Source organism: Sarcophilus harrisii, chromosome 2 (assembly GCF_902635505.1).
Source record: "Sarcophilus harrisii chromosome 2, mSarHar1.11, whole genome shotgun sequence".
Classification (NCBI taxonomy): Eukaryota; Metazoa; Chordata; class Mammalia; order Dasyuromorphia; family Dasyuridae; genus Sarcophilus; species Sarcophilus harrisii.
Window position 1 is genome coordinate 655,330,751 of NC_045427.1, and position 24,410 is coordinate 655,355,160.

General features: G+C 48.8%; 1 protein-coding gene across 2 annotated transcripts; it reads left to right on the forward strand.

Annotated features, from left to right (window-relative positions):
- The first annotated feature begins 20,796 nt into the window (after nucleotides 1-20,796).
- Nucleotides 20,797-23,902, forward strand: LOC116422010 (resuscitation-promoting factor RpfA-like). 2 transcript variants are annotated; one of them, XM_031957026.1, is made up of 2 exons: nucleotides 20,797-21,010; nucleotides 23,144-23,902. In XM_031957026.1, exons 1-2 carry the CDS (start codon nucleotides 20,962-20,964, stop codon nucleotides 23,572-23,574), a joined length of 480 nt encoding a protein of 159 aa, XP_031812886.1. In that variant the 5' UTR covers nucleotides 20,797-20,961; the 3' UTR covers nucleotides 23,575-23,902. The 2 variants fall into 2 exon arrangements, 1 of the variants encoding a protein (XP_031812886.1); XR_004232616.1 differs by lacking the exon at nucleotides 20,797-21,010 and adding an exon at nucleotides 22,590-22,739.
- The last annotated feature ends 508 nt before the right edge of the window (nucleotides 23,903-24,410 follow it).

Here is a 24,410-nt window from a genome sequence, read left to right on the forward strand (position 1 = left end):
CTCTCTCCCTCTCTCTCTTTCTCTCTGTCTCTCTGTCTCTCTCTCTCTCTCTCTCTCTCTCTTCTGTCTCTGTCTCTGTCTCTCTCTCTCTCTCTCTTTCTCTCTGTCTCTCTGTCTCTCTCTCTCTTTGTATCTTTCTCTCTCTTTCTCTCTCTCTCTCTCTCTCTCTCTCTCTCTATATATATATATATATATATATATATATATAGTGAAATTCTATTATTTCTGTTCTAGTCTATACATAGGTATATAGGAATAGAATAGAAATCATAGCATTTCACAATTCTACTACCAGACACGTCTCTAAGACTATATGTTGTAAAAGAGGCAATGGGCTACGTAGGTAGAGAGTTTCCTCTTCTGGAATTCCCTAGACCAATAAAATCCCAAGTCCAGTCGCACGCCCTTCCATTATCACTGTCTCAGCCCTGCTCAATAACAGATCCCGATGCTGGGAACAACTGTCTACCTCTTTCAGTTCTCTACGGGAAGATCAGCCGGTCTTCAAGAGATTGGAAACCAGTTACGACTGTCAAGCACTAAAGTTAGAGGTGCCATTTTCATTTCTCCAGTTGCCAAGAAAATTCCCGGATTTCTCTTTAAAACCAAAATGGAGCAAGTCCAGAAACTCCCAGAGGGGCTATGGGGTGATGACAGAGATTGTTATCATTTAAAATGGCCAGCATGGGGAACTGGAAATGGGAGTTTTAATGGCGGGAGCCACCCCTGCATTTACTGAAGACAAATGAAGATGGATGAGGCTGAAGGAGGCAGGTTCCCTCTTGTGTTGATTTAAGGAGTGGGCATGTGGCCATTGATGTGGCAGACGGGTAAATCTCCGGCACATCCCTCCATCATTATGTCAAAGGAATACTGTGTTCCTGAAATCCGTCAGCTTGTGACCTCTCAGGATCCACAGCATGTCACCCTTCAAGTCTGCAAGTAGTGACTTTTAAGCTGGCTTTCTTCTCTAAATTCTACAATTGAAACATAAGTTTATTCTTCCAAGGAATAAACTAGAATATTTAGCTGAGAAGGTCCCACTCAGTGCAGAGGGCTGAACTATCTGGGCTCCATTCTTCCCTTGGACATCTAAGTGATCATGAGCAAGGTATGGGCTCCCCAGGTTCCAGAGTTAGAACTGCTCACCTAGTCATGCTTTTCCTTCAAAGACCCTGAGGCACCGGGACAGGAAGTGTCCAACCCTATCCTCCAAGTAATAAGTGACAGAGCTGAGTTTTGAACCCAGGACCTGTGGTCCTACCCTTTCCCCCATTATACCTTTAACCTTGATGTGATTCGGATATTCTTATCTCTTCGATTATAGACAGTTTGCAATCTCCACGAATGAAGGGACTGTCTGCTTCTTCCAAGTCGGAGATCATTTCTTCCTGGTGTAGCCAAAGAACATAGGATTTAGAGTTGGGTTTAGACCTTAGAGTTTAGAGTTTAGAGGCCATCTCCTATATAACCCCCCACTTTACAGATGGGGAAGGTAAGGCTGGGAGGGGGAGTACCTTGTCCAAGGTAACTCGGTGGTGAACAGCAATGGCCAGGAATGAAGTCGGTGCAGACCTCCTCAAGTGCACAGTGAGTTACAGCTGAGAAGAAGGAGCAGGACCTATAGAGGTCTTTGTCTGCAAAGGAGGAACTGCCTTGGACAATTGAATTGAAACCTAGGATAGATGATGGGGGAGCCTTCATTTTTTGTGGTATTCACCTCTTTTTGCCTTTCTCCATATCCCCAGCTCAGCCTCGTGCCTGGCACGTTATAGGGGTTTAATAATTGTTGATTGGTGGTCGATTTACTAGTCTTAGCAAAAATGATGAAAGGAAAGGGGAGGGGCCTTAAAAAAACCAAGAAAGGATTCAAGGATTGTGAGTGTCTAGCTCAATTTCTATGTCCCTCCCTCCAACATCCTGGGAATCAGCTAAGAGATAAATGGCTTGACCCAAAATGCCCTAAGATCTGAAAACAATGAAGCATTCTTTTATTTTTTTAATTAACTAATTTTCTTACATATTTATTTATTTTAAATTTCAATTAAATTTCATTTTTCCAATTCTATGTAAAGATAGTATTGAACATTCATTTTTATAAGATTTTGAATTACAATTTTTTTTTTTACTTCCCTTCCCAAGACCACAAGCAATCTGATCTAAGCTACACATGTACAATCATTTAAACATATGTCCATGTGAGTCATCTTGAGAAAGAAAAATCTGAACAACAAAGAGAAAGAATGAGAAAGAAAAAGCAAACAACGAACAAAAAGGTGAAAATGGTATGCTTTGACTCGCATTCGGCCTCCGGAGTTCTCTCTTTGGATGTGGACGACATCTGGCAATGAAGCATCCTTAAAGTGACTGAGCTCCTCCTGAATGCAGAGCACCCTACTGAGGCTGGGGAGTGTGGGACATTGACCCCCAGGTCAGAAGAAACTCCAGCTCAATCTCACCTGAGACTTTAGGAAAGTAAATTCTCCCCTTTGTGCTTCAGTTCCCTCAGCTAAATGATGTTCATATGGGAGAATGGGGACATTTTGCTTGCAAGCCCTGAAGTATCACAAAGACATCTATCCTTGGCATCTTGGCCAAGGTGGTTTAGAGCCGTAGCTGCACGGGTCCATCATTCACTTGTCCGTTGTTAGACTTTCTCTTCATGTAAGTGATAGCTCCGTTTTAAGCAAAAACTGACAAGAGTATTTAAATGCAAATTTTGCTGTTTTTTTTTTTTTTTTTTTTAATCAGTGTTTTAATGGTTCATTACATGGGTCAAAGGGTTGGAGTCTTCCTATTATTATGAATCCAGAACTTTATGGTCCCAGAATAAATTATCTTTCCACCCCACCCCCAAATATATCATCATTCCCCCCCTCCCATAAAAATGTAAGCTTCTAGAGGACAAGGACTGTCCTGTCTTTTGTACACCCAGCATTTTGCAGAATGTCCGGCACATTCTCTTAAGAGAAACTTCATCTAGCTATCAACTGAAGGAACATCCCAGAATCCTTGCTTTTTGGTGCTGAGCACATGTTTATTGGTGTTCCAGAAGCCTCCTTGCTCCCCTCCCTCAGGTTTGGTTCTCCTCACACCCCTCTCCATCTGCTGCAATACCGCCCTGCTTTATCCCCACCTGGCAGCCTCTGGGGATCACTTTAGGAAGATCCTAATAAAAAGACTCTCCAGAGCCTTTTTCCTCTTCCCCTCCACTACATTAGTCCGAATGGACTCCTTCCCTTTCCACTTTCCAGTTCCTCTCTTTGTGTTCTTTTCCTCCCCTAAAAATGGGAGCCCCTTGAGGGTCAAAACTATCTCCCTTGTTATACTGGTATTTCCAGCTCTTAAGAAATATGTATATATATATATATACACATATATTTAGAAACATATATACCAGTATATATATATATATATATATTTCTATTTATGTATACATATATTATATATATAAATGTTTAGTGATTGACTAGCATAGGAAGTGATTAATCAATGCTTTCTCCATCTAGCTTTCATTTCAATTCAACAAACATATTAAGATCCTTTTGAACATGGTGAATCTCTAAAGATGCACAGAAAAAATGGCCCAGTTCCTGTCCTCAGGGAACTTACACTCTACTAATGGGGAACATGATAGTAAAGTGGGCAAGAAGAATACCAGGCAGCTTGTGGTAAAGTGGCAAAGGAGGGTCTAGATAAAATGCTAGAAGAAAACCAGAGAAGGAGAGGACGCAGCCCCTGGAGTGGACAGGAAGTAAAGGATTTCATCAGGCAAAGAGAATGGCCCGTCTGGGGCCAAAGAGCTCCATCCAGAGGAGTCTGGAGAAGACCCCAAGAAGTCAGCGTGGCTGGCACAGAAAGCAGGCAACTGGGGACAAAAGGGCGGCCACTGGAAAGGGAGCCTGGCGGTGGCTTCGGGAGGGGGCTCAATTCACCCTGGGTACAGACCCCAGTGAAAACAAGAGAAAAGACTCATCTTCGTGTCTAAAAGTCACAAGGTACATTTAGCCTGGAAACAAATGGCCGTAGCAATCGCCGGCTCCTTGTCCCCTCCCCAGAGTTCCCAAATGTTCGCACGGCTGTGGCAGAGCTGGGGTTCAGTTCCAGCTCACCACCCGTCAGTGAGTGACGGAGATATCGGGCAGTAATTGGAGACACTGATCCATCTCCGCAGCCATCACTATCTGATGAGGACTTGCTGGACGTACAAGTAACCTGATGCCTGAGAAACTCTTTGCAAGCAAGAGGGGGTTGGGACTCCAGACTTTGCCTAACAACTTCGGAGTGGCCAGAGAGCAGAGATGGTGGCTGGAGAGCTGACAAATCGCACTTTCGTTTGCCTCATACTGTCGGGGTCCCTAAGATACCCCCTCCTAACTCCTGCCCCCAGTGCTGATGGTTTCTCCCCCTAGCTACTTTTCTGTGTGTGTAGGGGGCATGGAAGGCAAGGGCATGGAAGTGAACGGGCTCACCAACCCCAAGGACAAAGGGGATTTGCCCTCATTTGCCAGTCATAGGCCACTTTTGGGAACGGAGGATGAAGCTAGAATCCGGCTTTCCTTTGTCGCTCCTCGATGCACCAAGAGCTACTTGAAGAGGTTTCAGAAGCTCCTAGGGGATCAATTAGAGGCCGAGGGAGAATCAAACTTGACTTGTTTGAATCTGGCAAAAATGACTTTTCTTTCAGTTTGTAGTTCATTCTGCTGTAAAATGGAGGGGTCCCTCCCCCTTTCCCCCTGCTCAGTATTATGTCTTTGAGGGAGAATGAGCTCGTTCCTCTTTGTGTGATGAGTGGATCTGGGTAAATGTTGGGGGAGGTGGAACATGGACTGGGAGCTCTGGCCCCCAATTGAAGGAAGCCCTTTGGAAAAGCTTTTCTGACGGTGACTAAGTCACAATTGAGATGGGAGGAGGAGAAGTGTCCTGATAAAACCCTCATCCTCTGGGCTCGCCCAGCCCAGGTGGTTCTCTCCAGCATGGGGGCTGGGGAGGTGAAGGAGAGAGGGATGAGGAGAGGAGGGATGTGGTGAAAAGGAGAAGGACCCAGTCCTCTTGTCCGGCATTATTTCACATCACTCATCTTCACATAGTTTCTATTCTAGCCAAATGGGCCCCCTGGCTGATCCCTTAGCTCTTCATCCCAACTCTCACCTCCAGGCCTCTGTACGGGCCATTCTGGATGGCTGCAACCCCTCCTGTCCCAGCTCCCTCTCAGAATTCCTAGCCTCCTCCAAGGCTCAGGTCATGGGCCGCCTCCCAAGGGAAACCTTTCTGATTTTTTTAGCTGTTGATTTTTTTTGTGACTCAATTTATCACACAGACACATGCGTATGGATACATGGATACACATACGTGGATACTGAGACTGTTGGGATTATTGGTCTAAAGTGGAAAGGGACCTTCAGGGGCATCTAATCTAACTGCTTCATTTTGTAAGTGAAAAAACTGAGGTCCAGAGAAGTTAATTGACCTTATCCAAGGTCACACCTAAGTAGCAAAGCCAGAAACTGAATCCTCTGATGTCGAGTCCAGTGTTTTTCCACTTTAAAATTCCTCCTTTCTTTTCCATATTGTATCCATTAGGCAAATGCAGTCTCCTGAGAGTCAGAATAGCTTTGGGTTTCATCTTTCTGTTCCCAGCACAGGCTTTGCATGTAGACCGCATGGAAAACTGAGTTGGGTTGGATTGAATTGGATTGGAAGGTTCAAAATTGTGAGGACCCCTCAAGTCAGAGAAAGGATTTTGACTGTAAAGAAATGAGTGGTACGGAGCCACTACAGATCCTGAAGCTATAGGAAATGCTGGCAAATAGGAAGCACTTAATAAATGGTTTCCCTATCTATCCGTCCAACCATCCATTCAGCTACCTGTCCAATTATCCATTCATTCATTCATCTATCCAACTCAGCTCCCCATCATCTTCTTACCTCCCTATCTATTCCATCCATCCATTATCAATGTGTCCATCTATCTATCTTTCTATCTATATATTGATCTATCCACTAATCAATTCATCCGTCTAGCTGTATATCATCTATCATCTATTTAATTACCAATCTCTGATCTATAAATCTATAGAATCACCATATCTTTTATATGCCATATATAATTATCATCTCTCATCTATCTTATCACTAATCTCTTGTTTATCTACCTATCTATCTATCATCTATCTACCTATTTATCAAATTATCTAGCTCCCAATCATATAATTGTATATCTATGATTTATCTATCAAATTGCCTATCTAGTATTAGCTACTGCTCTACTAATTGTTTATCTTTCTGATTATCTATCTATCCATTTGATGCATTTTTCTGTGCTGTCTCTCCCATTAGTGTACAGGAATTTTTTTTTTTATCTTTAACTTCTGTATTTTGCACATATTAAATGTATCAACATTTAATAAATGCTTTTTACCCATCTATCCATCCATTTATTCATGATAAAAACGGGTATTTTGGGGAAAATTGTTATCAACAAATGTACACAGAAGGGAAAGACAAGTCTCCACAGTTGGCAGCTAAAGTGGCACAGTGACTAAAGCCTGGCGATAGGAAGATCATACTTCACATCTGGCCTCAAACAATTAACCAGTTGTGTGGCCCATGTTTGCCTCAGTTTCCTCATCTGTAAAGTGAGCTGAAGAAGGAAATGAATGGTAAACCACTCCAGTATCTCTGCCAGGAAAATTCCTAATGGTACCACACAGAGTCGTATACAGCTGAATAACAGCAAAAACTGAAGTCTTGCTTAGATATAACTCTAAAAATGTCTCCCATCCGATCTTTTGGTACAATCTGTTTAAAAAGGTCACGGTCACAGTAGGCGTTTGATGTTTTTAGTTGACTGATTAATTGATCAGCTCTCCCTTCCTCCCTCCCCAAACAGGGTTAAGTGATTTGCCCAAGCTTGTTAGTAAGTACCGAGGTCACATCGGAACCCAGGAAGCCTCCTGATTCCAGGCCTGTCCGCAGCACCGCCCGGCTCTGTAGAGATTCTTTAGTCACAACAAATCTTCTGACAGGTAAAATAGACCAATACCAGCTAAAGGGTGAGAAACACATTCCCTTGGAGAAAGGTCAGGCTGCTTGTCTGTTCTCCATGACCACAGGGCACAGGAGGGATTGGGGTATTATGTGTCAAGTCATTCTGGGAGACAAAGATGGCTTAGACTGGCCAGGAACCTTCAAGCTCCAGCAATTCACTGCGTGACCCTCAGCAAGTTCACACAATTCAATCTAATTCAAAAAAAAGTCAGCCCTTAAATCATACCCTATTGTTGGTGAGGCTACAGATGGGCTCAAAAAAGAGCGATCCGGCAGTATGCGATGGCTCTATGGGGTCCTAAGAAAAAAAGAGGGTCAATTTATATAGGAAAGAAGGAAGGGTTCCCTTCTTCCCCTTCTGGCCCCCTGCTTTTCCTCTGTTGTTTCAGGGCCATGACAAGGGGAGGGGAGCAGTGGCCCAACTCTGTTACTTGGGTATCCTTCAGAGAGATCCCCAGGAACATCGCTTGGGGCCTGAGAAGTGTCTGCCTTTCCCTCTTCCTCCACATCCCACCCCAAACATTCCAGTCTCGTGGGCTTTCTTCTTTAATTCTTTATAAAACTTTGCCAGCGCTGACCCTTGCTGATGAGATTTAAAGTCGGGGGGTTGGGGTTGGCCGACTGGAGAGTTGATGGATGTGTGGATGGCTGAGTGGACAACGGGCAGACAGACAGATTGACAGATGGAGAAGTGGGTGGATATGTGTTTGGATAGACGAGTGAACAATGGACAGATGAGTGGATGTAGAAATGAATGAGGGGCTGGGTGGATGGATGGATAGATGGATAGTAGATGGATGAATAACGACACACTCATCAGCCCAGAAGATGAAGGAAGACCTGGAGAACTAATTGAAGCCTCTCCGTAGGGTATTTTCAAGGTCTCAGTTTCTCAAGAATCTTTCAAAGTAGAGAATTTCTATGGCCCCCTTAATCCTTGTTATCTCCTGTTTAAATGAAAGGGCCAAAGGAGGAAGAGATTAAGGGGATATTTTGATCCCCTCAGGGTTTTGCTTACAAGGTAAACAAAAAGAGATTTCTATCACCGTCCTGGGCCTTCATTAACTCCTTGCCTCCTTTCACAAAATATTTATTGAAACTAATCTAGAGAAGGATCCAATGGATAGTGATGGTCCTTTTTTTTTTTTTTTTTTTTTAATTTACAAGATATTGCATAGGTAATTTTTCAGCATTGACAATTGCAAAATCTTTTGTTCCAACTTTCCCCCTCCTTCCCCCCATTCCGTCCCCCAGATGGCAGGTTGACCAATACATGTTAAATATGTTAAAGTATATGTTAAATACAATATATGTATACATGTCCATACAGTTGTTTTGCTGCACAAGAAGAATCAGACTCTGAAATATTGTACAATTAGCTTGTGAAGAAAATCAAAAATGCAGGTGGGCATAAATATAGGGATTGGGAATTCAATGTAATGGTTTTTAGTCATCTCCCAGAGTTCTTTCCCTGGGTGTAGCTGGTTCAGTTCATTACTGCTCCATTGGAACTGATTTGGTTCATCTCATTGTTGAAGAGCCACGTCCATCAGAATTGGTCATCATATAGTATTGTTGTTGAAGTGTATAATGGTGATGGTTCTTTAATCTCTGTGGTCAGGGATCAATCGGTTGTAAGAAAAAGGGGAACAAGGAGGTTCAGGAAGCTCTGGACAAAGGATTTCAGAGGTACCCTTTCCTCCCCCTATCTTGTTTAATGAATTCTTAGGTATTTTCTTGGACCCTAGAACTCTGGCTGGAGAGGCCTGAGAGGCCACTGAGACAAATCTCAGGAGAAAACCAGCCGAGGAGGCCACGGGACCAGGCTCTCCAATCATGGGCCCGGACTCACGGGGCCCAGGTGCTCAGGGAGTGTCTGCTGATTGATCCTGCTTCCATCTCTGTACAGGGCTATATGGTGACCTGCAGGGCCCAGGACACTCTCCCATTGTGAGACATGATGCTCTGGCCTGAAGGAGCTGCCACCTGTCAGTGTCACTGCTTTTGAACTTAACTAAGCTCTGCACTTGGCATCCTGAGCACAGAGTTCAAATCCTGCTTTGCCTCTTACTATCTGTGTGACTTGGCCGTTTTCTTATATTCTTCTAGCATGAGACTCCTCTGTCCATCACCAATGGCCTCCGAGATCCATTCTGACTAGAATTCTGATCAATCATTTTATAAAGGAAAAAAAACAAGACCCAGAGAGGTTCCTTGACTGCTGAAGATTGCACAGCGAGTGTCAGAGCCAGGACATGGATGCAGGTCCCTCTCTGCCAGCCCTCGCTACCTCCCTCATTGATTTCTGAGTGGATGCCCAATGATGTCATTCTCCCAAGAAAATGGAACTTGGGAAGTGTTGGTGATTGAAGGAATCACGCAGCTGAGATGGCCTTGGATGTCCCATAGCAGGCCCTCTGTTCCCTAATGTGGCCCTTAATGGGATGGGGCTCTCTGGGGCGGTGGCTGTGCCATTTGTATCATGGGTAGCAACTGCGACTCAGATGTCTATGATTCTGCAAGATTTCTCCCAACAACTAGGAAAAAGGGAATAAGGATTCATGTCTGCATTTCACAAAAAAAGGAAACTGAGGCACCGAGAAGGGAAAGCTTTACCCAGTAAACCATAAAATGAGACTTTGAGACCAGAAAGTTAAGCCCGTGGTCCTTCCCATCATTCAGGCTGCTTCTCTCCAAGAGGGAAAGAGAAGATTCATTGAGGCTGATAGCATACCTTGGTCACTCCCATAGGAACACAATCATACGTTTAGAGCTGGAAACAGCTGGAAAGAGGACCATTTTATAGATGAGGTACCCACACAAGTTTAACAAGTTGCTCAGAGTCACACAATTAGTGACAGTCTGAGGCTGGCCTGGGCAAAGGCTCGCATGCACCAGCCACCCCCACACACTCCCACCCCCACACACTCCCTCAAAGGAACTGGCACACGATCAGAGATCTTGTGTTGGGACAGGATTGAAAACCATGTCCTCTGGTTCTAAGTCCAATTTCCTTTTCCAATATCTTTGTTGTTGTTGTTCAATTGTTTTTCAATTATTTCTAACTCTTAATGACCCCAGTTGGGTTTTCTTGGCAAAGATACAGTAGTAGTTTGCCATTTCCTTTTCCGGCTCATTTTACAGATGAGGAAACTGAGGCAGAAGTGATTTTGCCCAGGGTTATTGAGCTAAGAAGTACCTGAGGCTAGATTTGAACTCATGAAGAGGATCCTGACCACAAGCCTTATGATGACCGAGTATTTTAAAATCAGCCGGAGTCAGGAATTCAGGTTAAGGGGAAATCTTCAATCTTTATTCTCAGTAGAGGTGAAGAAGGATCTGAGGTGAAGGGGGATCACAATAGCAATGTGTGCAGCTGCGTCAAGAACCCACCAGCTGTCTCTTTCCGCCTCTCTCTCCGCCCCTCTGCCTCCACCCACCAAAATCGTCATTTCCTATACAACACATCGGGACTTGCACAGAGAGTGGGTGGGGGTCATTCTTTCTTCAAACATGTATATTAATAGAGTATGGTCCAATTACTATTTAGCCTCAAGTGCTTGGGACCTCAGTGCATCAACTCGAGCTTCAGCCCATTACAAATCCTGGCACTCCATGCACTACAGCACCAGCTAGCTGCCCTCTTCAATGCCTCAGAACATGGTAAGCAACAACTCCACCAATACCATCATGCTTTTTGGACTTTTCATTTGAGCCTCAGAGCAACCTTGTTTAGATAGGTGTTTTGATCATTCCCATTTTACAACTGAATAAACTGAGGCATGGAGTGGTTAAGTGACTTTCCTAGGGTGACTGTCTGAGACTTGCTTGCCACCCAGCTGCCAAGTGTTTGCTGTGTGAACTTTTCAGAGTCCCTTCCCGCCTCAGTTTTTTCCTCTGTAATGAGGGAGTTGAGTTGGCTAAATTCTACAAACTCTTCCATCCTACAGGACTGTGGACTGGGCTGGGCTGTTCTCAGTTGCACTTTATGGAGTGAGACTTTTTTTTCCATCCAGAGCCATGGCCTCCTGATTCCCAACTCTATCAAGTCTAACTAATGTTCATTAAGCACCTACAGGGCGGGCAGCACAGTGTTAGGCACTGAGGGACACAACAATGGTACCCTAGGGTAGTGTGTCTGGAGGACCTCCGAGTTCCTTAAGAGAACCGTCTCCTGTTAGAGTGAGACACGGTGCCAGAGGCTCATCGATCCTGTATGAGAGGAGGGAATAAGTATTGATAGGAGGCAGGCCTGGGGCTCCTGTGGGAGAGTAAAGAGATTCTGGAGGACAGGAACCAGGAGAGAGGTGGGGTAGCTGGGAGAAAGTGAGCTAAAAATGGAGCAGATGCCAACCCAGCCACTTCTTCATGAGACTTAGTGCAATCATCCACCCCCTGTGGGACTCAGTTTCCTTATCTCTAAATTGAGAGGATTAGACCAGATGATCTCCGGATTCTGAGGTCTTGAGGAACTTGAAATCTTGTGATCACATCAAAAGAGGAGACTGGGAAGAACTGAGGCTGTTTGTATTTAGCCTAAAAAAGGGAGAAAGTAGGAAAGGGCACCTGAAGTCTATCATATAGAAAGAGGGATTCACCTTGTCCTGCCTGGCTTCAAAAAACAGAATTGGAAACACTTGGGGGAAGAAAATGTCTTCATCAATTGAGCTTCATCGGTGAGCTTCCCCAAGGGAAAATGGGTGGCTTGCGGAGGTAGTGAGCTCCCCGTTACTTGTCCAGCAGAAGCTACATAACCACCACTAATGGATTCTGTAGATAAGATTTTTATTCAAATGAAGATTGGACTAAATGGCCACTGGACCACTGAGATCACTTGCATGTGTGAGTATCTGTGATTCTCTTTTCCTTGGAGATGGAAAAAGAAATATATTGGAGCCATTTCCCTGCTGAGAGTTTTGTGTGAAAAGGATTTAATATTTAGATTCCTGACTGAATCCTCTCTATGAAAAGTCTATTTGGAGAGAGAAGAATTTCAGGTTTTGAGAAATCTTTTTTCCCCCTAAAATGGCCTTCTGACCTTCCCCCTCCAGCAAGGAATGAGATCTTCCTGGTTTCAGATCCCAGGATACAAATCACTGGCTCTCTCTGTTAAAAATCTGAGACTATTTCTAAACTGTTGTAATCCCATCAAAGTGGGAAGGAAGGTGGGAAAGGTTACTAGGTAATCCCTCCAGGTCTTGGGAAGGAAGTTGTTCCATCTAAAAGCAAACAAATTTCTACCTCAGAGAAGATTAGACGGAGTCATTGCTTAATCCCCTGCTCTCAGCAGGAGAGAACTGCCCAGGGTGCTGAACTCTGGAGACCAGACAATCATCTCTTGGATTTTTAAAATAAAATGTTTTATTTCAAACTTAAAATGGACCACTGATTCAACCGACTAGTCTTGGTTAGGATTCCTATTGAAGTGAATTGATTTGTAATCTCTTTCAGTATATGAAATCAGGGAAAATCACAGTCATCTCTTGTTTATTTTGTCCTGATTTCAGCAACAATTGGAAAAAACCCCAAAAAACCAATAATTACGGAGTATTGTCATTGTGTACTCACCCCTCCTTTATCCGGTCCCACTTCCACAGTAGTTTGGCCATGGAGCCCCCTAGAGCCCTTTCCAATCAATAGCAAGTTAAAATCAGTTATAGAAAATAAATGAGAAAAGCAGCCATTCCCAAATACTTTTTTATTTTAAAGTCCAATGGAACAATTAACGTAAACACCTCGACCTAAAATTTCCAGAGACCAGAGGGCTGATTTCTCCTGTTGACACTGCCTCCTGTTTTCAAGGTCAGAGACGGCTCAGGGAAGAAATAGCTGATTAAGGGAAAAGGAGCTTTTTCTATTAAAGGAATAAGTGAGGCTGGAGAAATCGCATGCTGAATGCTCAGCATCCTCTCACTTAGAGACAAACTCTGACCCTATTCAGGTGATTTTTCCACACACATTTCTTTTCAAGGAGAAAAAATAAATAAATCAACCAAGAACTGGAGTTCAACTGGCACTCTTCCCACTCTAGGATGGAAATGTTTAGAGAATTTAATTATTGTAGAAAGTTGCCTAGTGGCTAGAGCACTGGATCAGAGTCAGGGAGACTTGTACTCAAATCTATCCTAGCTATAGATTGGGTGCTGGATTTTAGATATTTAACCAATCTACAAAATGGGACTAAAGGCATCTATCTCAGAGGTTTAATAAGATCAATTGAGATGTGTGTGTGTATATATATATATAGTGATCCACAGACTTAAATGTGAATTATCATTGTGATTATTAGTTTTCTTCCACTCACTACTGAAGGATAGAGAAGACATATAGCAGAGTAGACAATGCTGGACTTTAGATCAAGAAGCCCTAAATTCAAATACCACCTCTGACTCTTCTGGGCAAATCTCTTCATTTGAGGTTTCTCAAGCCTCAGTTTTACTTTTGCAAATTGGGGATAATAACCTGCCTCATAAAATTTGTCAAAAAGGTCAAAGGAGATAAAGCATGAAAACTATTTTGGCAATCCTTGAAGTGCTATGGAAGTATTGGCTATTTTTGACATCATTGTTGTTTATTATTATTATAGGGTCCAAATTCTCCTGACCCTTTCAGTATATTTCCTGCCCATCAGACTCATGGCTCATCAATAAAAGGGGTGACCCTCTCACACTTTCTTTTGTGCCCTAGAGTAGAATTATGTTGCTTTATTTTGGGGAAAGAGACTCCGGCACCCATATTAAATCTTTACCTATGAAATCTTTAAGAAGAGATCAGATAATATGGACTCTTGTGTTTGGATTTATTTCTAGATATGCAAACAAAAGAAATACAGAAGGCTCCCCTTTCCTTTCCTGAGCCCTCAGAAGTCCCCATTCTATTTCTATATTTTGAGAAAAACTTTAAACAGAAATTGCCAGGAAGGAAATCCCAGCAAAGAAGAGATAGAATGATTAGACACCTAACTGTGGAGTCGGGAGGGTTAGGGTTAGGGTCGGGTTAGGGTTAGGGTTAGAGTCTCCCGACTCTAAAGGCTCTGGGTTCAAATTCCCTATTGGCCACTTACTACCTATAAAATACTGGACAAACCCTTGCACTCTCTGGTCCCTGATGTTGTCTACAAATAAGGGATTCAAGACTCAAATCTATGATCCTAATATTAAAATAAAAAGTAATCAGAACATGGACAACCTTCGATCTACCTTTTTACTTCCCTGCATATATAAATGTACATTAAAAAAAAAAAAGGTGTATGGAGACTGTCCGTGAGGAAACCCATCTGCCCTATCCCACAATTGATAAAAATTGAAGAGAATATAAGATTCAAGTATTTTTATTTTTTATTGACTATGAAAAAAAATTTAAATTCAGGAGAACAAAATTCTCCCCTCTGAGTCTACCAAAAACGTGTCTCCCAGACATATATAGAAAACAGACAAAATTGCCTGATAGATATAGATAGTAAGAGAAATGATGTTTTTATTAATAAGATTAGATGAGGCAGGAAACAAGGAGACATGTATGAAAATATGAGACAGGATGCATAATAAGGTTTTAGTTATTGTCCCAGAGGCAACACAGCAAAGAGTTCAAACTGAAGAAAGGCTCCCTGTAGACTGTAAGATGAAGTCCCACAAATGCCCTTTTTTATGTGAATAACTTCATATTGAATCAAGCCCTGGCACAATGCAGAGTCTCCTGGAGCAGATCCATAACCTCTTAAAAGATTTTGGCCCAACCATCTATTCAGGAAAAGACAAGTGGATGAACAATGACTATGACATAGGGATAGATGGACAATCTACAGAGTATACCCATTGTATGGGTATTACAACAGGCACTGTAAATGGAGGGGGAGCTGACCCAGAATTGATTAGAAGGAAAGGAGAAGATTTAAGGGCCTTGATTCTGAGTTTCTCCTGGACACAAAGACCCAATCTGGCTTATCCTTCTAGGTCTGTATGGCTGCGAGTCATGGAAGAGAAAAGTCTCTGAGGAATTCCAAATGAACGTCACACAGAAAGAATAATGGGTCGATTGTGGGAGGAATGGGGTAAGTACCACACTAAATAAGGAACGTGGAAGAGCCAGAGGGGAGGAGATTATGGAAGAAATGAATGAATGAAAATGATCCCAGTCATAAAATGAGAGAGTACTAGGAGCTAATTCTTCTGAGACCACATCTGTATCCACCAGCTAGACTTGGCTATGAGTAGCACCTTCTCTTTGGCCACTACTCTCTCCTCAGATGTCCTCTTCTCTGACTTAAAAAAAAGGTTTATCTCGAGGCATCTGAGCTTGCTACCAGACTGACAAACTTATGTCCTGAGCTGATGACCCAGCCCTGAATCGTTTCTTTCTGTGCTAGTTTAAAGAGATTTAAGAAAATAGAGGTTATTAATACTGATTATTGATAAACTTATCACAGGCTCCCCCCATTCCAACTCCGGCCTGAAACTGGGATCTCTGCCCTTTCTTAATTCTTGTGTAAATCTTGACCACGGTGTCTCACATTGGCCCCTTCCTCGGCTTCAGCAAGATATATGTGGTCGGGCGTGGGAGTTTTAGATTAAGAGAAATAGAATCAGTGTAAAAGAGACAACATAATAAGGAACAAATGACTGGAGCTCTAATAAAGAGGGAGGGAGGATGGAGAGGAAGAAGCCCTATCGAGCTCAGAGTTGAGTTCATCTGCCCTCCCTGCAAAAGGGTCCCTCAAGGTCGGAAGGAGGAGCTCTTGCACCCACCCACCTTCCTCCTCATTCTACAGCAGCCCAGGCTCTGGAATTCTGGGATTCCAGTTTGACCAAGAAAGGCTTCTGGCCGCTGAGCTCACAGGGAGAGAAGCTTTCGGGATTGTCCGCCCTCCTTCGTCCCCTGCTCGCCCTTCCACTGTCAACCCAGCTTTTGTCAAGGGCAGGAAACGGCACTAAGACCCACTAAAGGCAGCCCAGGATGGGAGAGAGCAGGGGACCAGCTTCTCTGGGACTTCTGGGGGCCCAAGGGGCAGCGGCAGGGCCAGGCTCCGGGCTGGGCTCCAGATGGAGCCTAATGTTATTATCCTCAGGAACAGAAGGAGGAACCGCCACGAGGGCCCCGGCTCTGGGTCAGAAGCCCTGGGTGGGAATCCTGCGGCTGGGGCACATTCGCCCCCGCCTCTGCCTCCCCTGGCCTCAGTTTCCTGAGCTGCCCAGTGAGGAGGCGGGAGAGCAGTTCCAGTGCCAGAATGCCAGGGAGCCATCCGGGGGCCAGCCTTGGCAAGCCCCGGAGCCCGTGTGGGCACCTGCTCCCGCCCTCTAGGGCCCCCGGACCGCAGCCGGCTGTAACCAGGGCCCCGGGGCTCCATGGAGGCCTTTCTCCGGAGCACCCAGGGACCATCCCGGCCCTTCTGAGAGAATAACGGTCGGTGTCCGTCCGCACCCGGGAGAGCGGCTCTCGTGGGCCTTTGCTGCCCTCTCGTGGCGCTGGGAGGAACTTCTCTCCCCGGAGCCTGCCAGCCTGAGCGCTGCCCTTGGTGCTTGGTCAGGGAGGGCATCTTCTCAGGGCCTGGAGGTCCCTGACAATGGCGTCCGGCTGCCCCCGGGCCCGGACACAAAGTGCAGGCCGGCCCACGTCTGGGGGGTTGTGGGAAGGGTAAAGGAATGGCTCAGAAATCCTGCTCAGAACTCCTCACCGGGGAAACCGGGCAAGTTTCCTGCCCTTCATGCACTCTCAGCTCCTCATCTAGGAAAGAGAAATGGTTCGATTTGTGTCTTTGGGCCTATTCTGAGAGGAGGGCTCTGTAGCCCCGAAAGCCTAAAGGCCCCGGGATCCTGGTGCCAAGGGAACTGGAGTCTGTCACAAGGGAACTGGAGGAGGCTGCTCCCATCTGCCAAGGGTGCCCGGAGGCCTCTGGGGGGTCTTTGGGAGCCAGGCTCCCAGCAGCCCGAGGGGGTGATTCAGAGAGGCTGGCTCGTATTATAGCAGGGAGCCAGCCTGGCTCAAGGTCACCCAGGGCACAAGTATTAGAATTAGTATCACATCCTCTGATCCCAGAGCCACACAATCCCTTCTGTGTCACCCAAGGGAAACACCCAGGGGACTCAGAGCTGGGGTCCGGGCAGAAAGTGGGGAATCAAGCCCTTTCTCTGAGAAACTGTCTGCCTGTACCTTCATCCCAGAGGAAGGCTCACCGACCATCAGCACACTGTCCAAAGAAGGGGCTTTAAAATGTCTTGGATTTGTTCACTCATTCATTCGTCCTTTGCCCCATTTCTCAGAAAGCCCACCACTTTACATTAAGGTCAGAGAGGTCTGAGTACAAGTTTTGCCTCTGACCCCCCTTCATCTCAGTTGGGTTTTGCTCCCATAAAATGGAGACAGCAACCACTGCCTAAGGCTCGAATGTGCTACCGTGTGTAAGGAGCTCGGTGAACCTTCTAGTGCAACACAAAGACTAGCAATTATTAACAAAAAAGTAAATCACATTAAGTCTTTAAGTAAGACTAAGTTTTCTGAGGAATAAAGCTAATGCACAATATTAAAATGTAAAGCACCTGTTTCTCGCCTTTGGGATTTTTCCTCCTCATTGGAAGGTTGTCCTTTATTCCAGACTCTCCCTAATCCCTGCCCTCTGGATTTGTTCTTGGCCATCCATGGATGGCACCATCCACTTCCTTTAGACGTCATAATTCATTCTGCTCCTCCCTGGTTGTGGGACATGTAGGTTATTTCCTGTTTGCAAATTAAGAGCTGAGAAGTACTTCTCTGCCCACTCTATGTCCTTTTCCTTTTTCCGATATCTTTGGGACAGAGTCTGGACAAAGGGATCACGGAGCGGGTCCGAGATTGGCGCTTTATGAGCCTCGTCATATTTTAAGCCACAGAATCCCAGTCTCCGAATGGAAGGGAGCACAGGGCCTCAACCTCAAGAGAGTCTGGATGTTAGAAATCCAGCTCGAACCCCTCCGAAGGGAAGGCACCCTGAGCCTCCTCGAGGCAACTCTGCACTTTGTAAGCATTCCTCCTGACGTGGTTTGCTTGGAACTGAGCACGGACCCCCCAGAGAAGGTTCCCAACTGTTCTTGAGGCAGTTAGAGGGCGTCCTTGCTTTGGGCTTTTGGCTCATAATTCTCCTGGGGTCTTCGGAATCTCTCCGTCCCTCTCGGACTTCTCCTGCCGCATTTTCAGGGGCCAGAGCATTGCAGATTCCAAAATGAGGTTCAGACGCACGGAGGGATGCTTGGCCCAAAGATCCACCCAGGAATAAGCAAGCTGCTAAAGGGGCCCATCGTCCGTCCCAGTGATGCGGGTGATGTGGACGCCGAGAGCCGGGGTTCGGTCAGGTGAAGACGCCGATGGCCATTCTCTCCGGCAGAGGCAGGCTTATTTAGGGGAGGGGGCTACAGACAAAACGAAGGGACACAACAGACACCGGGGGGGATGGTGAATGTGAAACAGGGCTTGGGAAAGAGAAGCTCCTCGGGGGACTCACAGTCGCCGCTGGGAGGGGAAGTGGGGTCAAGCAGCACAGTGCGGTAGGGGAGACACCGCATGGAGAGGGACGAGGCTGGGAGAGACCCCATGAGGCGCCCCAAGGAAGGCGGCAGCCCTGGGGCGGCCCCTAAGCAGATCTCCTAGGGAAATTTCACCTCGGGATTTCTGACAGGGCTTGGCTCCGTGAGGCTGCCGGAGCCCCTACAGAGGGAGGGTCTCGGGCTGTGACGCGACCTGACCTTCAGACTGGACCCTCTCCCCAGAGGTCTGTCAGCGCCTTCCCCCTGCTTGTCTCCGGGCCCCACTCTTTAGTTTCTTTGTGCCCCACACACCCTTGGGGACCTCACCACTAGGGTCTGCAGCTGGGGCTCGGGAAGCCGGGCCAAGACTTGGACAGGAAGGCCAGAGTGGGTGCAATGATTTCTGGGAAATTCTGTCTCCATTTTCATTACTCTCCTGCCCTAACTGATGGTCTGCCGAGGTCCGGGGCTATTTCTACTCTCCGCAACACTCTTTTCCTGTGTCTGTCTCCATTTCTCTCCCTCTCCCTGTCTCTCTCTCCTCCCCTTCCTTCCCCCTGTCTCTCTCTATCTCTCTGTCTCTGTGTCTGTCTCTCAGTGTCTCTGCCCCTCCCCCCCCCTTCTCCGTCTCCCTACCCGCCGAGCGCCGCCCCTTGGACGTCCCCCGCGGCTCCCCGCGTCCATAGCCGGGCTCCTCCCTTCGGGCTCCCCCCGCCTGCTCTCCCCGCCCCGAGCCGGGCTCACCCGGGCTGACTCAGCCCCCTCCCCCGCCTCTCCCGGGACTCCTGGGGAGCCCCCGAGGGGCCCGGGCTCCGCCCCCCCCCGTGCGCTCTCCCTCCTCCCTCCGGCTCCTGAAGCCTCCCTCCCGTCCCAGAAATCGCGGCCCCTCCAGACCAACTTGACACATCGCGTGGAAACTCAGCGGGGTCTCCCTTAGTCAGTGCGGCCACGAGGTGGCGCCAGAGAGCAGCCGGGAGCCTGGGGGCGGGCCCCCGAGCCGGCCCGCGTGTGTGTGCGTCTGTGTGCGCAGGCGCGCCGAATGCCGGCTCTAGGCTCGTTTCCCTCTGCCTCAAATGACCAGCTCTCTCAGGGGCTCCTCGAAGCCCGAGGCAGGAAGCTTTCTCTGGCAGGCTTAGGCAGGACAGCTCCCCGCCAAGCCCGTGCACCTGTGCGCACACGCGCGCATGCGCATACACACGTACATGTACCCACGTGTGTACATGCCCCCTTGCGCGCGCGCACATCCGCTTGCCCCCCCCCCCCCCAATCTTAGCCACCCTCCCCCATGATCCCGCGCTGCCGGGGGCGGGAGTTCCCCGCCAGCTTCCCGGCTGTTTCGGGGTCGCTGGGCTGCGCCTTTTGCTTTGGCTTCAGTGTCCTGGGGAAAGGGGCCTCTTCCTGCAGCCTTGAACCCGCCCCCTCGGAGCCCCCGCCCCCTCGGAGCCCCCGCCCCCTCGGAGCCCCCGCCTCGGAGCCCCCGCCCCTCAGGGCCCCCGCCCCTCAGGGCCCCGCGCCCCTCAGGGCCCCCGCCCCTCAGGGCCCCCGCCCCCTCAGGCCCCGCCCCTCAGGAGCCCCGCCCCCTCGGAGCCCCCGCCCCCTCGGAGCCCCGCCCCCCTCAGGCCCCCGCCCCTCGGAGCCCCCGGTGCCCTGCTTCAGCATCCACGCTCCGGCCCCTGGAGAATCCAGCCCCCGTTTCGGAGCCCCTTGTCCTAGCAGACAAGGGGCTGTGGTTGTTTCCCGCAGGCTGACGTGTTGTTTCCAGAAGCTTTATGTCCTGTCACCGTGGCGGCCGAAGAGTAGAATGACCGAGGAAACAAGGGCTGGAGTTTCCGAGAAGAGCGATCTGTGGAGCAGAACTTGCCAGCTGTCCACACACCAGGACCGGGCCTCCCGGCGTAGGCCTGGATCTTAGCTACAGAGTGAGGCGGACTTTCACACGTTAAAAATAACACCGGGATCCAGGATTAGATTTCTAATTGGAGGAAGGGTTCGAGGCTTTCCAAGTTGGGAGTGAGCAGCACAATTCCCTGAAATTAGGGGAAGAGGGAGGTGGGGTCACACGTTCCCCGCAAGACTATATACAATCAGAGGAACACGGGAGCAACAGCTAATGATCTTCAGCTTTTTATGAGGCCGTTGACTCCGTTTGCATGCTTTTCTCACGTCACTCTCATTTCTCCCCCCAATTTCCCCTCTCCATCTCTTACTGATTTTTAAATACCTTTTGTCAGCGCTTCCAGTTTTTTTTCTTTGAGGCTTTGGCTACAGCAGATTTGACTATTGTCTTCTGAGTTTCCTCTTTGGCCTTCCCTATCACCACGGTAATTTTCTATGGTCGTTCTTTTTTTGTGCTTTGCTCGTTTTCCCGGCTTACTTCTCGACTTCGGCCTTTATTTCAAAGCCAGGCTCTGTTACCCCCATGGAGGGAGCACTGTGCCGAGCTCCAGGCTTTCCTGCCACTTTCAGAGGTAGGTGTGGAGGCCTGCAAGTTTTCAGTTCTTTCAAGGCGGTATTATCTAGGGAAAGGGGGGTCACTGCTCCCCTGGTCGGTGAGAGCCCACACACATTATCCCACTCTGGAATAATGACCAGCCACAAGCTCTGCTGTGCTAGTGCTCCTCCTCCCCCTGAGATTAAACCTGGCACTGAAACCCAGATCCACAAATAGGCCCCGCAGCAGAGTCTGCACTCAGCGCCCGCAAAGGGAACCCCCCAATCTCTGAGGAGCCGTGTGAACCCCTGAACCAATGGGGGCCACAGCTGCTGACTCAGTGTCCCCAAGTTTGCTAATGTCCTGCCAGGGGTTGCCCATGCCCGACTGTGCTCCGCTCTCGCCCCAGAGCTACAAATCTTTCCTGATGACCTAGTTTTTCTCAGGTGAGACGCCCCCTCCTACTGGGGGTCCTGCTGCTCCAGAATTTGTTTTGCGAGTTATTGCAAAGTTGGTCAGAGAGGAATTTGGGAGAATCAGAGGAGTCCCTGCCTTTTCTCTCGGCCTTAGTCTGCCTCCCCCCCCCCCCAAAGAAATTTCAAGTTGAGTGAAAAACCTTTTATTCAATAAGACCCTCCTACTCTGAACCCTGTAAGTAGAGGGGAAGCCCTGGGAGCCTGGAGAATGGAGTCTCATCGAATTCATACCTGAGCAAGATTCTCCATAGAAAATCCCCAAATCAGTTATCTGTACCCTTGGATGCTTCCAGGGCTGGGGAGCTCACTGCTGGACAGCTCAGGGGGTTCCTGAGGGCAGGAAGGGTCCTGGAAAGGTCCCTGGGGAAGTACTTAGGACTGGTTTGACCTGGTTCCCATGCAGCCGCAGGGAACGCTCGGCCCAGAAGCAGCTGGAAGTTGCCGTGGCCTCGTGTTTCCAGGTACTGGTCACCACATCCCCGAAGGACTGAGTCCCAAGGTGGGGAGCCCATGCAGGGTGTCCTGGGCACAGCCATTGATGCTGATGGGGGCTGGAGACCTCGCAATCCCGGCTCAGACTGTTGAGGTCAGGAACCAGATGTTGAGGTGTAGACCACATGTTGAGGTCTACATTTGGGGTACCTAAATGAAATTAGGGTTTAGTTAAGGTCTAGTGGCAGGTTTGGGGTACAGGGAGTCAAACAGAGTTTCCCTGCAACCCCCTTGGATTCGGCACAAGGATACGGCGGTATATGAGGTCTAGTAGCGGCGCGGAATTCCCAATAAAAGCATTTATTGGCCCGGAGAGCTAGATTGATAAAAGAGGTTTATTATTGAGTTTAGAAGTAGGAGATAGGTGAAGGTAGAGATAAGGAGGGCACTGGACAGAGGGTCCAGTGGACAGAGGGTCCTCACAGGCGACCATGTCTGGAATCTCTGCAAAGAGGGGGTCCCAGCATCTCCATTTTATAATAGAAGACTTAACTTGAAGGGCTTTGGGGTGTAGCCCCAAAGTTGGCTCAGATCGGGGTGGGGCTGGGACAGGTCCAGACCTTCTATTGGAATTCAAAGGGACCAGGATTTGTGAGTCAAAGGGTAATTTACATTAGCTAGGAGGGCTGGGAATCAAAGATTGGAATCTTTCCCGCATCAAGACTGTGAGCTGGGGTCTGGAACCCTGGCTTTGTGAGCTCACAATTCACGGGACGGAAGGAGCAGCCCCCACATCCCTCCCTCCTGCCTCTTCTGTATCTTTCCCTACCTGAGCTGGGACACCTGGGCTGGCCTTAGGTGGGCGCAGACTTGGAGAGTGGGACAGACTGCCCCCTTCTCCTCTGTCCCAGACCTCACTGCTCCCCCTTCTGCTTTCTCTCTGGGCCGCCCCCATTGCTGCCTGCCCGGCTCCCTCCCTCCCTTTCTCTTGTAGGCTTGAGGGGCTGAGAGGGGGCTCTGGCCCCATTTGCACCTGAGGGAGATCCACGGGGCAGAGTCCCCACAGTATGGCCGCCTTCTGCACACGCCACACCCTTCCCAGAAGCCTTGGGCTCGCTCTCCTTGTGCTTGTGCGGTCTGTTTCTGCATCTGCCCCCTTCCATCCTTCCTCCCCCTCTCCCTTCCTCCTCCTCTTCCCCCGTCCTCCCCCTCTCCCCGCCGTCCTCCTCCTTGTACATCTGTGTCTCTCTCATCTTTTCCAGGAAGCCCCAAACCCGAGGCAGAAGCGGGAGGGCCGAGAAGGGGATCACCTGCCTACGGGAGGAGCCGAACCCACTGGAGGGGGAGGGGGAGGGGGAGCTCTACCTCCCGTCCCTCCTCCCTAGGACCTGCCTCTATGGGCTTGGAAAGACCCCTCGGGGGATGTTCCATGGACTCCGAGCAATTCCCCATGCAGAAACCAGGAGTCTCCCCGGCTTCACCTCCCCCAAGCCGCCCACCTCTTCAAGCGCCCGGGAGCCCAGGAGCGGCTCCCCCCGGCCCTGCCCTCTCTCCAGGAGCCCCCGAGGAGCTTCTCCAGGCACTGCTCCTGGAGCGGCCCAAGCCTGCTGCCCCTTCGCAAGCTGGCCCCTCTGGAGACTCTGTGCCCCCCTCCCCAGGCCGCCTCCCCGCCCCGCCCCCTGACCCAGAGTAAGAACCTGCTGCCCAGGAGGCTGACCCCGCTGCGGCTCTCCTACACTCAGCCCCCGCCCGCCCCCAAAGGGGGCTTCAGGACTTGCCAGAGCCCCAGCAAGCGGCCCCCCAACAGACTGGCTCCCTTAGAGGCTTACAGGAGGAGCCTCATCTCCACCCCTCCCTCCCCTTTCCCTTCAAGAGGTCCGTGAAGTAAAAGAAAAAATTTCTCATGACCTTTCCCATGCTCTGGGGCGTCATCTGTCACCAGGACCTGAGGGGCGGCGATTGGGCTCAAGGTAACCAGGCGATGGAGCCGTCGTTTCGCCTCCTTGAGGCCTCGGTTTCCCCATGTGTCATTAGGAATGTGGGGCTGAATGGCTTCCAAGCCCCTTCTGGCTCTGCTTGAATACTTGAGTTAATGGGCAGGTTCTCCTGGTCCGATCTCAGAAAGCTGAGCTAGGGAAGGGATTTTGTAATGGAGATGACCCAGGGCCGACTTGGACCAGACACTCCCCAGGGAGAGATGCTCACCACCGAGCAGGAGGCTGGGAGCCCGGGATGGACCCCTGCCCGATGGGACAACACCAGCCCCAGGGGCCCAGTCTGCCGGGGCATTGCCAGGTGTCCAAGGGCCCAGTCTGCCTGGGGCGTTCCACTGGTACCAGTGTGCCGGGTGTCCCCGGGGCCCAGTCCCTCCCCCGGGTCCCTCACCTCGCTCTGTGGGGCCAGCAGCCCCTCCCAGCACAAAGAAGACCGGCTTCTCCCCGTGAGCCGCCGTCCGTCCCCGGCCCCGTTCCATCACTCGCTTTTGTTGACAAGAGGGAGCTAAGCTGACTTGAGAGTCCTAGATTTGCG